General features: G+C 40.4%; 1 protein-coding gene across 5 annotated transcripts in view; it reads left to right on the forward strand.

Moving 5' to 3' along the window:
• satb2 (SATB homeobox 2) overlaps window positions 1-13208 on the forward strand; it is a 217770-nt gene that overhangs the window by 62575 nt on the left and 141987 nt on the right. For 4 of the 5 annotated variants that reach the window (XM_072261606.1, XM_072261603.1, XM_072261608.1 and 1 more), the window contains exons 6-8: window positions 1162-1264; window positions 6595-6648; window positions 8240-8706. In XM_072261606.1, coding sequence (XP_072117707.1) covers window positions 1162-1264; window positions 6595-6648; window positions 8240-8706 — 624 coding nt within the window. The remainder of the gene's footprint in view (window positions 1-1161; window positions 1265-6594; window positions 6649-8239; window positions 8707-13208) is intronic. The other variant, XM_072261607.1, reaches the window with a different exon arrangement.

A 13208-nucleotide genomic window follows, 5' to 3' on the forward strand; every position in this document is an offset into this window, starting at 1 on the left:
CTAATCAAGCACAGATTAAAGGACCAATTTGGCTGTCCCTGTGCAGTGACTGGATTAATTCTTAAACCTGTCAGGAATGTATTCATATTCAGCATGTTACTTTATCATATTTGTTGTGGACTTTGTAAAATGACCATTACATTTTGTCTTCTTACACCAAACATTGTTTTTTTTCAATTGGAAACCTACTATTCTAACCAGTAATTTCACCCCGTCTTCTCCATATAATTCCATTGTTCAGATGATTTATTATGAAGATAAAGATGATACAAAAACCATTCAGGGGGTTTTATGGAAGACTCATTCATGGGCTGGTGTGACACAAAACCAGGCATGTTGTTGGAAATGAATCTCCATTTGTCTGAAATTTATTCATTCAACTTATCAGTGCAGGACTTGCCTGTAACCAACAGTAACTACTCCATTAAAACACAGGGCCACTTCCCATATCCTCTTCTTTCTTTACAGAGGTTGAGCCTGAAAGCTGCCCTGTTTAAGTCATGATGCCACATGTGATTACATACAGATAGGCAGAGTTTGATGTTGGGCTGAGGGCTGGGTTCCAAACTCATTTCTTTTACTGGTATTATGTGAGCTAAGATGTGTGTGCTATAATACTCAACGATTTTAAATTTGATGAGCTCTGAACCCATCCAGCATAAGTTTTTGCATGACTGATAGGACAGGGAAAGAAGATTTTCTTCCATGCTTTACGTGCATCTATGAAGAGTAGATAGAGAAAATTATGATTAATAGAACAAATAACTCCCTTCCAAGGATTCAGTTACATTTTGCCTTATCCTAGGTAAACCTGCACATCGCGTTTCAAAATGTTCCTTCAAAAATATGTTAAAAATAGAATTGTTAAATTGTTAATAAAAGAAAATCCTGACACTAAAATGTGTTAATAATAATTAAATAGAGGCTGACATCTGAGGTCCAAATAGAGGAATTATTTCTTTATTTATGTGTTCATTGCTCTCTAGACCTTTATGCATGGTATAGTTTCTGTTGGTAGTTGAGGTTTTGACTTGCCGCTGCATCTTTCCAGTGCTAGGGTGAATTTCAGTCTCTCACTGCTCAGCCTTCATCTTTGCTTATTGATTTTATTTGGATTCGTTTCTAATTTGCGATCCACTTTCTTTTCATTCTCGGTACCAGAGCATGATTTCCTCCATCGTGAACAGCACTTACTATGCCAATGTATCATCAGCCAAGTGCCAGGAGTTTGGAAGGTGGTACAAAAAATACAAAAAGATTAAAGGTAATTAGATTCTTCCAATCTCCACTTATTGTTTGTGCTCAGTAGACATTGTGTCTCACTTGGACACCTGCCGATAGTTTGTGTTGTGATACTAGTGGGAAGTCCTGGGCTGTTTCATAAGTCACATTTGGTTTCATGTCATGCATTTAATTTGGTAACATACTTCAAAGTCAAAGTAAAGTAAATTCATTGTCAAAGTATACTACCTTGAAGATTATTTTCTTGCAGTATATTGTGACGTACTTGTACTTTGATAATAAATTACACATTCGGTTACATTTCCATGGCAAAGAAACAGTTTCTTTCCCACCCATATGCTCTTCTGGGTGGGGATTCCCTTCTGGTTCAGTATGTGATCAATAAAAGGAATGCATGTCCTGTCAAGTTAAAGAGGAAGGCAGGATGAGTAAGCGACGCAGACCTTGCCTCTTATTTACCAGTGCTGCAGTGTTTCCAAAACTTAGCAAGCATTACGATGAGGAGCTACTGCATTGCTGTTCGATTGCACTGCATAGGTTAATTAAGAATTTTTGCTCCTCTTTTTGTCGCTTAAACACATTCTGCACACGAACACACGTACATGCCAGTATGAAATCAAGGCTTTTTCACACCCAAGCTATTGACATAAATAAACAAGGGTAAATTCTGTTGTCGATGGAGTTTATTCTGTGCATAATATCACTAATATTAATTGTAGGAAGGGTGCAGTTTGGATTTGCACTTTAACCCAGATTGTCTTACTGTTGAATTCCCTTTAGACAAAATGAAAGATACTTCACATGTCCCATAGAACTTTTACTCTTCATTCTGGGACCTGCCTGTTACATCTTACTGTATGTGTTATGTGCCTTCCTGTATTCCATTGAGATTTGGATTACCTGAAGCAGTCAGTCCAGGGCACTGGAAGAATACCACCGATGCTGTCTCCACAAGATCCTCCAAATTCTCTGGAAGGATAAGTCAGTCAATGCCAGTGTCCTCTCCCAGGCAAATGTCCTCACCACTGAGGCCATGGTTATTGCCAGCTGGCTACTTTGGGGAGCAAATTCCCAAAGCAAGCAGCCTGTTCTGAGCTCTGTCATGGAAGGAGATTGTCAGATTGGCAGAGAAAAAGATTCAGGGGTGTGTCAGAGCTTCCTTGAAGAAGTGCAACATCCCACTGCTTCCCAGGGACCTCTGGCCCTTGAGCATTCAAAGTGTAATAGGAGCATTCAGGATGGCATCAGGAACCTTGAGTCCATGCATAGGAAACATACAAATGTCCAGTACAAGCAACAAAAGGAAGACACAAACTCACAATGTTTCCACCTGCCCACCTACATCTCCTGCCCCATACTTGGAGGAATCTGCAATTACGGGTTCTGAGGTGGTATGAGTTATGAGATGTAGGCCAATGAGTCCTACATCTCATAACCCATAAAAACACATTAAACACATAAAACAATAGCTAGTTATCATAAATCTCGAGGATCTGTCTAAGAAGATCAGCCTGACAATCCTAATTCCTGTGGTGCAACCACCTATTAAAGTAATAAGGCCATAGGTGTTTCCAGTCAGTAATTTAATTAGGTGCTAAAGTTAGGCACGTAAACATCCACAGCCCTTTATAACAATAATGCATTTGCATTTTTCAAGTGTTCATTTGACACTTCACCCAATATAGCTGAAAATAGTTTGAATAACTTAAGTGTGCAGTGTTCAATGCTTGTCCATCTTGTTGTCATAAAAATTATATCCAATTTATTCTTGAACGTATTTAATGATTTGGTTCCATGATAGAAATTCTACAAGCTTACTGCTCTTTCTCATCTCAATCCTAAATGACTTTCCCTGTATCCTTAAGCTGTTACCACCATTGAGGAACATGTTTTCCTGCATCTGGATTGCCCAACCCTGTCAGGATTTTATAAGTTTCAATTACCCCCTCTAATTATTTTAAACTCTCATGCTTCTTAGCCCATTTGTCCTGATTTCTATACTCCAGTCCTGACAACCTGGAGATAGAGACATTTCCAAATTATTGGCAAGAGTCTGTGTTACTCAACATTGTTTAATATAAATTTGACCTTTCTTATTGCTGTATTGAAAGGTACAATGTTATCAAGACCATTACATAGCCAAAGTGTATCATCCAGCTTTGTCAGCCCCTATATTTTCCAACAGCATGTTGTTTGTGGCTCCTGTATCTTCTGGTTACTTTTAGAGAAATCCTCTGAAAATTGAACATTTAAAAAAAAAGATATTATATATTTATTTATTTATTGAGATGCAACACAGAATAGGCCCTTGCAGCCCTTCGAACTGCAGCCCCCAATATAACTCGAGCTTAATCATGGGACAATTTATAATGATTAATCAACCTACCAATCAGTAGATCTTTGGACTGTGGGAGGAAAACAAGTCACTAAGAGGAAACCCATGTAGTCACAAATTCCTTACAGGCCATGGCAGGAATTGAACCGGGGCCTCTGGTACTGTAAAACATTGTGCTAACCACTAAGCTACCAGGTTGTCTCTGTAGTACAGTAAGACTTTAGTTCTTTGGAAATCCTGATGGTCTCGCATCTGGCTCAGACATTAGACTGGAATGCGAACCAGATGCCAAGGCACAAATTGCATTCATATTTCTTATACCTTTAAGTTCACAGATTCACTGGAAAATTTATGATACTGACTGTATAATCTGTAGTAAGAGTGAAATATATATGTGTTTGGGTTTTAGTAGGAATACTAACCGATGGTTTGGAAACTCTGGTGGCATGGCACTGTCAAGGTCCAAAGTATAATGCATTATTGGAGTTTTACAATATCGTTTCCTATTACTTTTCACTGACTCTACAAATATGTACATACTCAATGTGTGCAGAGTATAACTGTGCAGATCTTTCTTTGTCCTGAAATAGCTGGTAACCAAGTTCCAGCCAAGACCTCTTACGCTGTTTTCCAGAGGAAGCCTGGCTCCAGTACACACCTCAGTGCAGGTAGCCCGCTGCATCCACACAATGACATTGACAGCCAATGAGGCTCCACCTAAACAGGTTCATTGGTTGCCAAATCCATCACTGTTTCTGAACTTTTGGGAAAATCGTCCATTTTCAGTGATACTTGGAACTCATTAAAAATTGAAGTTTTGTTAATAATGAAAAATTGTTTTTAGAATCAGTGATCTTTCTTAAAAATATTAAAACTAACCTCATAAGCAAGTCCCTTGACTTTGTCCTGGCAGTCAAAGTCTCCTGTTCATTTGTATGAACATTACTCCTGTTCATTACTACTGTAGTTGAACTAGGTTCAATCCAGTGCAAGTTTAGTAGGCAGGAGTCCAGTGGTAATTCAGCATAGGGGAACAGCAGATGAAGTGGCAGAGCTGAAGATGACTGTGGCTTAGGCCTACTCTAAGTGTTGGAAGCTGTGACTTCTGGAGGTTAACTCACATAAATAACTTCCATGTCAGTGCTAATGTCATGGAAACTCCAAATTATTTGAAGTGATGGCGGATTTGCTCAGCAGACCACAAAACTTAAACCCACATTACCTATTTTACCTATCTCGAATTTTATCATAGTCTACAAAGTAATTTCTTTCCGAGCAACTGCTATGAATAAACTCACATAAACTTATTATGACCATTTCACACTCAGCATCTCCAAAAGCAGCCTACTTTTGGGACCAAATCTCCAAGTTTGGCTCAAGTTCCACCAAATTCTCAGGGTCCATCTTATTGTTAAGGCATCCATCCAAGAGCCACATAGAGTACATCTTTGCCCTCTCCTATTTCTTCTCTTCTAATGTATGTTAATGTTGGATGAATACCTGCTGTCTGCATTTAGAATTAAGAACAATAAATGCCTCTTTTGATCATGACGTAAATGTGCATATTCCATGGCTACAATATGTCTTTGATCCTTGTTCAACAAATTACCAAGAAATCATGGAATAGCTGAAGAGAAAAAATATCTAATTTTGAACCAAAATATTCTACATATGAATCTAGCTTTTACCTGAGATTTTAATGAGTTGATTCACAGATACTAAGACTTAACTTTAAAAAATTGTAATAAATTGCAAAAAATGTATTCTAAGTAACTTTTAAATAATTTACATCATGTTTACAGCTCTTATTAATTCCTAATGTTTATTTGAACTTTTTTTCTGAGAATTCTTTTATTAACATTTTTTATTTTGTATATATTGTTTCCCACACAGAAATAAACATAGTTTCTATTTTTTCCCTTTCCATGAATTATTAAAATCATTTTCTTTATTATTTTCCTCAGGTTCTATGTATTAATATTAATTAATATTATGAAATATGTATGTAAAGTAAGCTAAAGTTGCATTCATAACAAATATAGTCCATTGACTACATCCCTGTCTGAATAGAGTCGTAAGTAATAGTCATAGAACAGTACAGCATGGATACAGGGTCCTCAGCGCAATTTCCTGCATTTGGTTCATATCCATCTAAGCCCTGCTTCTGCATGTATCTATCCAGGTGATTGATAAATGATTTCATGGTACCTGCCTCAACCACTTCCTCTGGCGACTCATTTCATATACTCACCATGCTTTGCGTGAAAAGTTGATCTTTAGGGCACTTTAAAATGTTTCTCCTCTCACCCTAAATCTATGGCCTTTAGCTTGGGTAAGAGACTGCCACCATCCACCTTATCTATGCATCTCATAATTTTATAAACCTCTGTAGGGGGACCCCTTATCCTCCTATGTTTCAAGGAATAAAGACCAAACCTGCCAACATCTCCACATAACTCAGACCCTCCAGTCCTGGCAACATCTCCATCAATCTTTTTCTGCCCTCTTTCCAGTTTAACCACATCTTTCTTATAACAGAGCGACCAAAAGAGTACAGTTGTCCAAGTGTGGCCTCACCAATTATCTATGCAAATACAACGTAATGAACCAAATCCAAAACTTAATGCTCTGACTGATAAAGAGCTGAATGCCAATTTTGCCACCCTGTTGACCTGTGTTGGCATTTTCTAGGATCTATACACTTGTACTCCTTAGTCCCTCTGTTCCATTAGATTCTCTAGTGCCTTACCATTCTTGATACAAGTCCTGCACCAGTATGACTTTGCTAGGAAATCTTTAGGAATATTTTGTTATTTAAACAGAGTTAGCTTTTGATAAATGGAGAAAGTTTTTGTATTCCTTCCCTTGGAAAGGTAAGTGGATCATAAGACTTCAAGAAGCCTTTTGTGCCTATTAGAGTAGCAGGAATGTCCTTTCATCTATTTATTTATTTGTTTGTTTGTTTGTTGCTAGAATTTCACTTGCATATTTATCCTCTTTCTCTTTTACTCTCCCAGAATCAGCACAAGACTGGGTTCCCTCAATGTTTCAATCAAACAGACTATTAAAAGGTATACTGATCCCCACCCAACTTCAGTACCACCCACTTCAGCAGCACTCACTTGTATTCTGCAGAAAGTTTGTTTACTAAATTGTTATTCTACCTTAAAAATAATATAAGAGATAAGAGCTGGGCAATTAATGAACACTGAATTCACCTATCCATTATTCTACAGTGCCCACAATTGACCATATGCTCCTTATCATAAATGGAAGAAAATGAAGCCATGGCTTGATCAGTGATGTGGCGATAACATTGAGTGTTGGTCTAAAGTGGAATTTAGAAACCTCTCTTATTTTACAGCCTCCCCTGAATAATTTTGTTAGTGGTTTACAAGCAGAATATTCCCTGAACAATTTTGGAGAATGGGGTCAAAACAGATAAAGAAATATAGTGACAAGGGGGTGTCTTTATTTTACAATTTCAACGTGCGTGGAAGTCACATATTGCCCTTAGTCTATGCAAAGCAATCGCTAGACTGTGTCCACTTCTTTAATAATTTAATCAATGCATTCAGTCTATACTAAGTCCACTGTACATCCTGAATAAAAAATAAAATGCAAGGGAAAGGGTATTTACACAAGAACAAATCTCAGCACAGTTGCCAGTGAATACTTGTTCCAGGTACAAAAACTTTAGAATGATGTCTTGCTGTGAAGTGCATGAAGTTAGTAAGTATAGAGAGTAAGTAATAGGGAAGCCATAGATGTGACTCGGAGGCTGAGGTTCATCTAAGTTGTCAGGATTATGGTAGGAAGTTTGCTTTCCCTTTGGTTCAACTTATCAAAGGATATACAGTAATGTGGGAAAAGATTCTGTTTGCTGCCCTTCGGTTTCATAAACACATAGGCATTACGAAAGAAACATCTTGAGATACATGTAGTTATAACCCATAACAACGGCATCCTGAGCCAATTCTTTAATCATCCCTAATTGGCTCATGTTGCTTGTGTGAGTATTGCTTTGTAATTTGGTCAGAGCTGAGGCAGCCTTCTTAGCGACAGCATTCCTTGCATTGTGCCTTGATTAAATCACCACAACAGTGTCACCTCTACACAAAATAGTTGACGTGTTCCTTGTTACCGCCTCTTCAAAAGCATGACAGGAGCCATGATGGCAAATTAACATCTGTCAATGTCTGATCAAACATCCTGCCCATAGGTGAGAAAGACGGCAGAGAAATTTTCCACCTTACTGCCTTCCACATGCTGGTTGTATAAAGACGAAGCTTTGCTGCATGATCCCAACAGAGGAACTTGGGCCTCGCAAATGAGCACAAACAAGTTCAATTATATTGAGGGGCGATGACTCGGGTGACATGTCAATGTACAACAAGAGTCACGCCAGCAGCACGTAAAAATGAAAATAAAGTTTACTTGGTTTCGCTTCTGAAATGCTTCCATTTGTGCAACAATAAGCTTGTTTTTGGCTTTTCTTTAATGAAGCAGACTCTTTTCTATTACCTTCCAGGTAAAGCCATGTAGGGTAATGGTGACTTTTGAACTTTTATGAAGTAGTTTAGGTTTGTACTGATTATTCTGTTCATAATTTTGCTGATGATTACTAAGAGGGTTACATGTTCATCTTATTTTTTGATATAGTGGAGAGAGAAAATCTGTCAGAGTACTGTGTCCTAGGACAGCGGCCGTCCCACCTGACGAACATCAGTCAACTGGCAAATTTGGCAAAAAGCAGTGAGCAGTCTCCGCACAGCCAGCTCCATCACAGTCCACCGATCAGAAGCCAGGCCCCCGGCCTGCAGCCAATCATGAGCCCCAGTCTGTTGTCGCCGCAGCTCAGCCCTCAGCTGGTTAGGCAGCAGCTCGCTATGGCCCACTTGATAAACCAGCAGATCGCCGTCAGCAGGCTGCTGGCTCACCAGCACCCGCAGTCTATCAACCAGCAGTTCCTCAATCACCCACCCATCCCCAGGACTGTGAAGCCCACCGAGCCTGCCAGCTCCTCGGTCGAGGTCGCTCCAGAGATCTACCAGCAAGTCCGGGACGAGCTGAAGAGAGCCAGCGTATCACAAGCCGTGTTTGCACGGGTTGCCTTCAACCGCACACAGGTGCGTGCATCCTTTTTGCTGTTGGCGGTGAAGCACTGCTGTAAACAAGTTAGTAAAACTGTGAATGGCAATCATGCCTGCTGATGTATGAGGCAGTATAACTCACTCAGAAAGCTTTATCCAGTGTTGGTAAGGGCAAGATCTTTAGAATGAAAGAAACCAATTTTTAAATCAACATTGATCATCTATAACTTTGTCCCAAAATATAAACTAGTATGAAATACTGACTTCAATTTGCTGAGGCTATTTTGAACAGGTGGTATTATATTTTGAAAGTTCTTGATGTTGAAGAAATTCAGGAGCAGAAATGTTGAAGTTGGAGGGAGCATTTTCATTGCCATTAATATCACTGTCAAAGGAGAAGGAAGTGTGAAACACATACTGATAATATAATCTCCCCCCCACCCCAGGGTAACACACAAAATGTCAAAAGAACTCAGCAGGACTCCTCATGAAGGGTCTGAGCCCAAAGGAATTACTGTTTATTTCCCTCCCTAGATGCTGCCTGACCTGCTGAGTTCCTCCAGCATTTTGTGTGTGTAGCTCAAGATTTCCAGCATCTGCACAATCCGTTATGTCTGTATTCCAGGGTGCTTTTTTATAATAAATCAGCATATACATTACCAATAAATCCATACTGAACAGATGCAGCCAATGGGAGGCCAGTTCCTTCTTCATTGTTTGCATCTTGCTTCCCTTTTTACCCGAGACAAGTACCACGTAAGTACAGATTCTGACAGTGAAACAAGGGAGACAGTCCTGGTTAGAAGGGCTGGCTCCTTGTGTCTTCTGTCAGTAGGGTTTGTGTAAAAGTATAACTTAATGCCAATGCAAATTGGCTCTTCTGGACAACTATAGAGGCGGGATGGGTGAAATAGGATCTCATTCAAACATGAAGGTAAAATTATTTTAAAAATATGCTCTTTCCATCACCTACACCAACCCTCTCAGGTAATATAAAAAAACAGCCTGGAACTGTGTAAAGGAGCATGTTACCCATTATGGAGATTAGTTGCATTGGATAATAGTAGAATTCAACCCATCCTAATAGTCCAAATCAATAATGTTGCTGGCCTGTTAATACCCTGCAATTTGAGACACTTATGCTTGTTAAATATGCCGGCAGCTCAGTTCATTCACTCCTATTGCCTTGCATTTTATTATACTGTCACTTACTCTTATAGAGATTATCTAATGATCTTTAAGCCTTATCGTTGACTGGATTCCTAAGGCTATCTTGCAGCACTTAAACACATGAATAGAAAGTTAACCCTTTCCATTAAGTCTCCCCTAACTGATAGGACTGTCTGTCATAAGTGGTCAGGTTGCAATCAAATTCTAGCCCATATTATTAGCTGAGGGTTAGAATTAATCATTCAACAAAACCTTTCCGCTTAATCCTGCCTGTTGTCTATTCATGATCTAGCTTCTGATTTCTAAGTCTATCTTCTTCCTAATGACTTGGCTTCAGTAAATTTTGGAATTGAGTAATCCCTACATCACCACATTATAAAATAACTGCACCCGAAGAGAGTGGAGATAACTTGAACATATATTTGATGACATAAAAATGTGTAACTTCTTAGTCGAAAGGATGAGTAATATAACCGATAAGTCCCGAAGAAAGGTCTCAGCCCAAAAGGTCAACTGTTTGTTCATTTCCATAGATGCTGCCTGTCCTGTTGAGTTCCCCCAGCATTTTGAGCATGTTGCTTTGGATTTCCAACATCTGCAGAATTTTTTGTGTTTATGATGAATAATATTATATGATCAGAGGCCAAGATTAAAGGAGTGAGGAACTTCTTGATTAAGCTGCCCAAAATATCTGTTCATTAGATGGAGTGTAGTTCACTTTGTAGCCAAGAGATTCTCCTGATTCTATCATGCAGAGAGAACTTTAATATATGATAATCAATAGATAATATCGGATTTACAAAAACAAAATGTAAGCTGGTGGTATTGAGGAAGATCTATGAAAAAAAAGATGCACACCTATTTTAGACAAATGTTAATGACAGGATTTCAAGCATAATTAATTTTAATACACCATTAGTGATAACACCAGCCTATTGTGAAAGGGTGGTGTCAGTTACTTATTGTAAGCAGACACCACCTACTGAGGGGTTGGAAGTAAAGCTCTCATTAAGGGATAGATCCAATTGTTAACCATAAGGAAAGCATCCAGACTTAATGTGATTAGATTTGTCTGGGATGCAATTCTTCTTCTTGATTATAGTAAGGTTAGAGTAAGAATTAGGATCTTCATTTGTCTAGGCTGTTCAAATACACTGGCACAGGTTTTTCTCAGCAGTGAAGCCCTGATAAATGTTCAAGTTAGTTTCTCCAATATACAAGTGACATCTCCATTCTGTGGTTACCACTGTTGTCAACTCTGGGTCCAACGACCCCTGGTGGCTCCAGACCACCGACTCCAGTTCCAATGACCCCGAATGCCTTCACACTGTGAATTATGCTGCCTCTAGCTCCAGCTCCAGCCCGGACCTCGACTGCCACCAGCTTCAGGCTGAGATCTTCCTCACTGCTGCTGGACCCCTGTGTTCACCTTCCCCCATTGCCACTCTCCAATTCCAGGTCTCTGAGGCTCCCCCGTCACCTCTTGGGTCCTCGGAAACTCCATTTTTCTCCAATCCTACCTTCCCTGAGCACCCCAACCCTTCCCCTTCCTCTGATGTCACCAAGCACCAAGTCTGATCCCAGCTCTGATCTCTGCCATGTTTTCATCGTTCCCGCTGACCTTTCCCTCTCTGAGGCGGAACATTCTGTTCTCAGCAAGGGCCTTACTGTTGTCCCCCTTTGCCTGTATCTCAGTGAGTTCCGCACCCACCACAATGCTGAGCACGTCTTCTGTCACCTCTGTCTCCAAGACCAATTCTTGGACAAGAGTTCCCCACCCGTTATCGATGACCCTTTCTCCTGTCTCCAACCTTCCTCCTCTTCCTGGACACCCCACTCTGGTTCTCTGCCTGTTCTGGATCTTTTCATCTCTAATTGCTCCTCTCTTCTCCTCAAACTTTACACTCTCTGAACGCATTGCCCACTCTCACCACATCAATCCCAATGATAGCACCAAACCTACAGACAAAGGGGTGCTGTTGTAGTGTGGCAGACTGACCTCTACCTTCCTGAGGCCAGGCAACAATTCTCAGAATCTCTTACCCACCCCTTGAAAAGGCCACTAATTTGGACCATCTGAAAATTATTTGTGACATCATCACTAACCCCATCAACTCTGGCAACTCTAATCCACTGCCACCAGCTCATAATTCCCACACTGCTCATTCCTATCTCCTACCCAAGATCTACAAACCTGACTGTCCAGGTAGGCCCATCATTTCTGACTGCTCCTGCTCCACTGAACTTGTATCCACGTACCTCAGCTCCATTCTATCCCTTTGCTTCAGTCCCTTCCCACCTACATCCGCAACATTTCACATGCTCTTGATCTCCTCAACCACTTTCAATTCCCTGGTCCTAATTGCCTCATTTTCACCACATATGTCCTGTCCATATGCACTTCTATTCCCCCCATCAAAAAGCTCTTCACTTCACAAAAGACCCAACCAGTTCCCTTCCACCATAACCCTCCTTTGTCTGGCAGAACTGGTCCTCACACTCAACAATTTCTCTTTCGGCTCCTCCCACATTCTCCAAAAGGGGTACCTGCATGGGCCCTAGCTATATAGAACAGTCCATGTTCCAAGCCTTCCCTGATAATGCTGTCCAACTCTTCCTGCACTACACTGATGACTGCATTGGTGTTGCTTCATATGCTCATCAATTTCGCCAACTTTGCCTCCAACTTCCAACTAGCCCTTAAATTTACTTCGTTCATTTCAGGTACTTTTTTGCCCTTCTTGACTTGTCTGTCTCCATCTCTAGAGACAAACTGTCGACTTTTATAAATCTACTGATTCCCATAGTTATCTTGACTATATCTCTTCCCAACCTGTCTTCTGTAAAAATGCTTTTTTCCTTTTCTCAGTTCTTTTATCTCCACTGCATATGTTCCCAGAGGTGTCCTCCTTCTTCAGAGAATGGGTCTTTCCTTCCTCCACCATTGATGTTGCCCTCACTTGCATCTCCTCTATTTCCCGGACATCCGCACTTATGCTATCTTTCTGCCGCCTTAACAGGAATAGAGTTCCTCTTGTCCTCACCTATCACCCTCATCCAACGCATCATTCTCTGCAACTTCTGACATCTTCCACAGGATCCTACCATCAATCATGTCTTTACCCCCCCCCCCAACCTGCACTTTCTGCCAAGATCACTCCCTCTGTGATTCCTTTTTCCATACGACCTTCCCCATTAGTCTCCTACCTGGCACATATCCCTGAAAGCAACAGAAATGCTTCACCTGCCCATTCACCTCCATTTAGGACCCCAAATAGTCTATCCAGACTTCACCTATGAACCTGCTGAGGTAGTCTGTTTTATCCAGTGCTCCCAATGTTGCCTCTTCCACATTGGTGAGAGCCGAC

Source organism: Mobula birostris, chromosome 6 (genome assembly GCF_030028105.1).
Source record: "Mobula birostris isolate sMobBir1 chromosome 6, sMobBir1.hap1, whole genome shotgun sequence".
NCBI lineage: Eukaryota > Metazoa > Chordata > Chondrichthyes > Myliobatiformes > Myliobatidae > Mobula > Mobula birostris.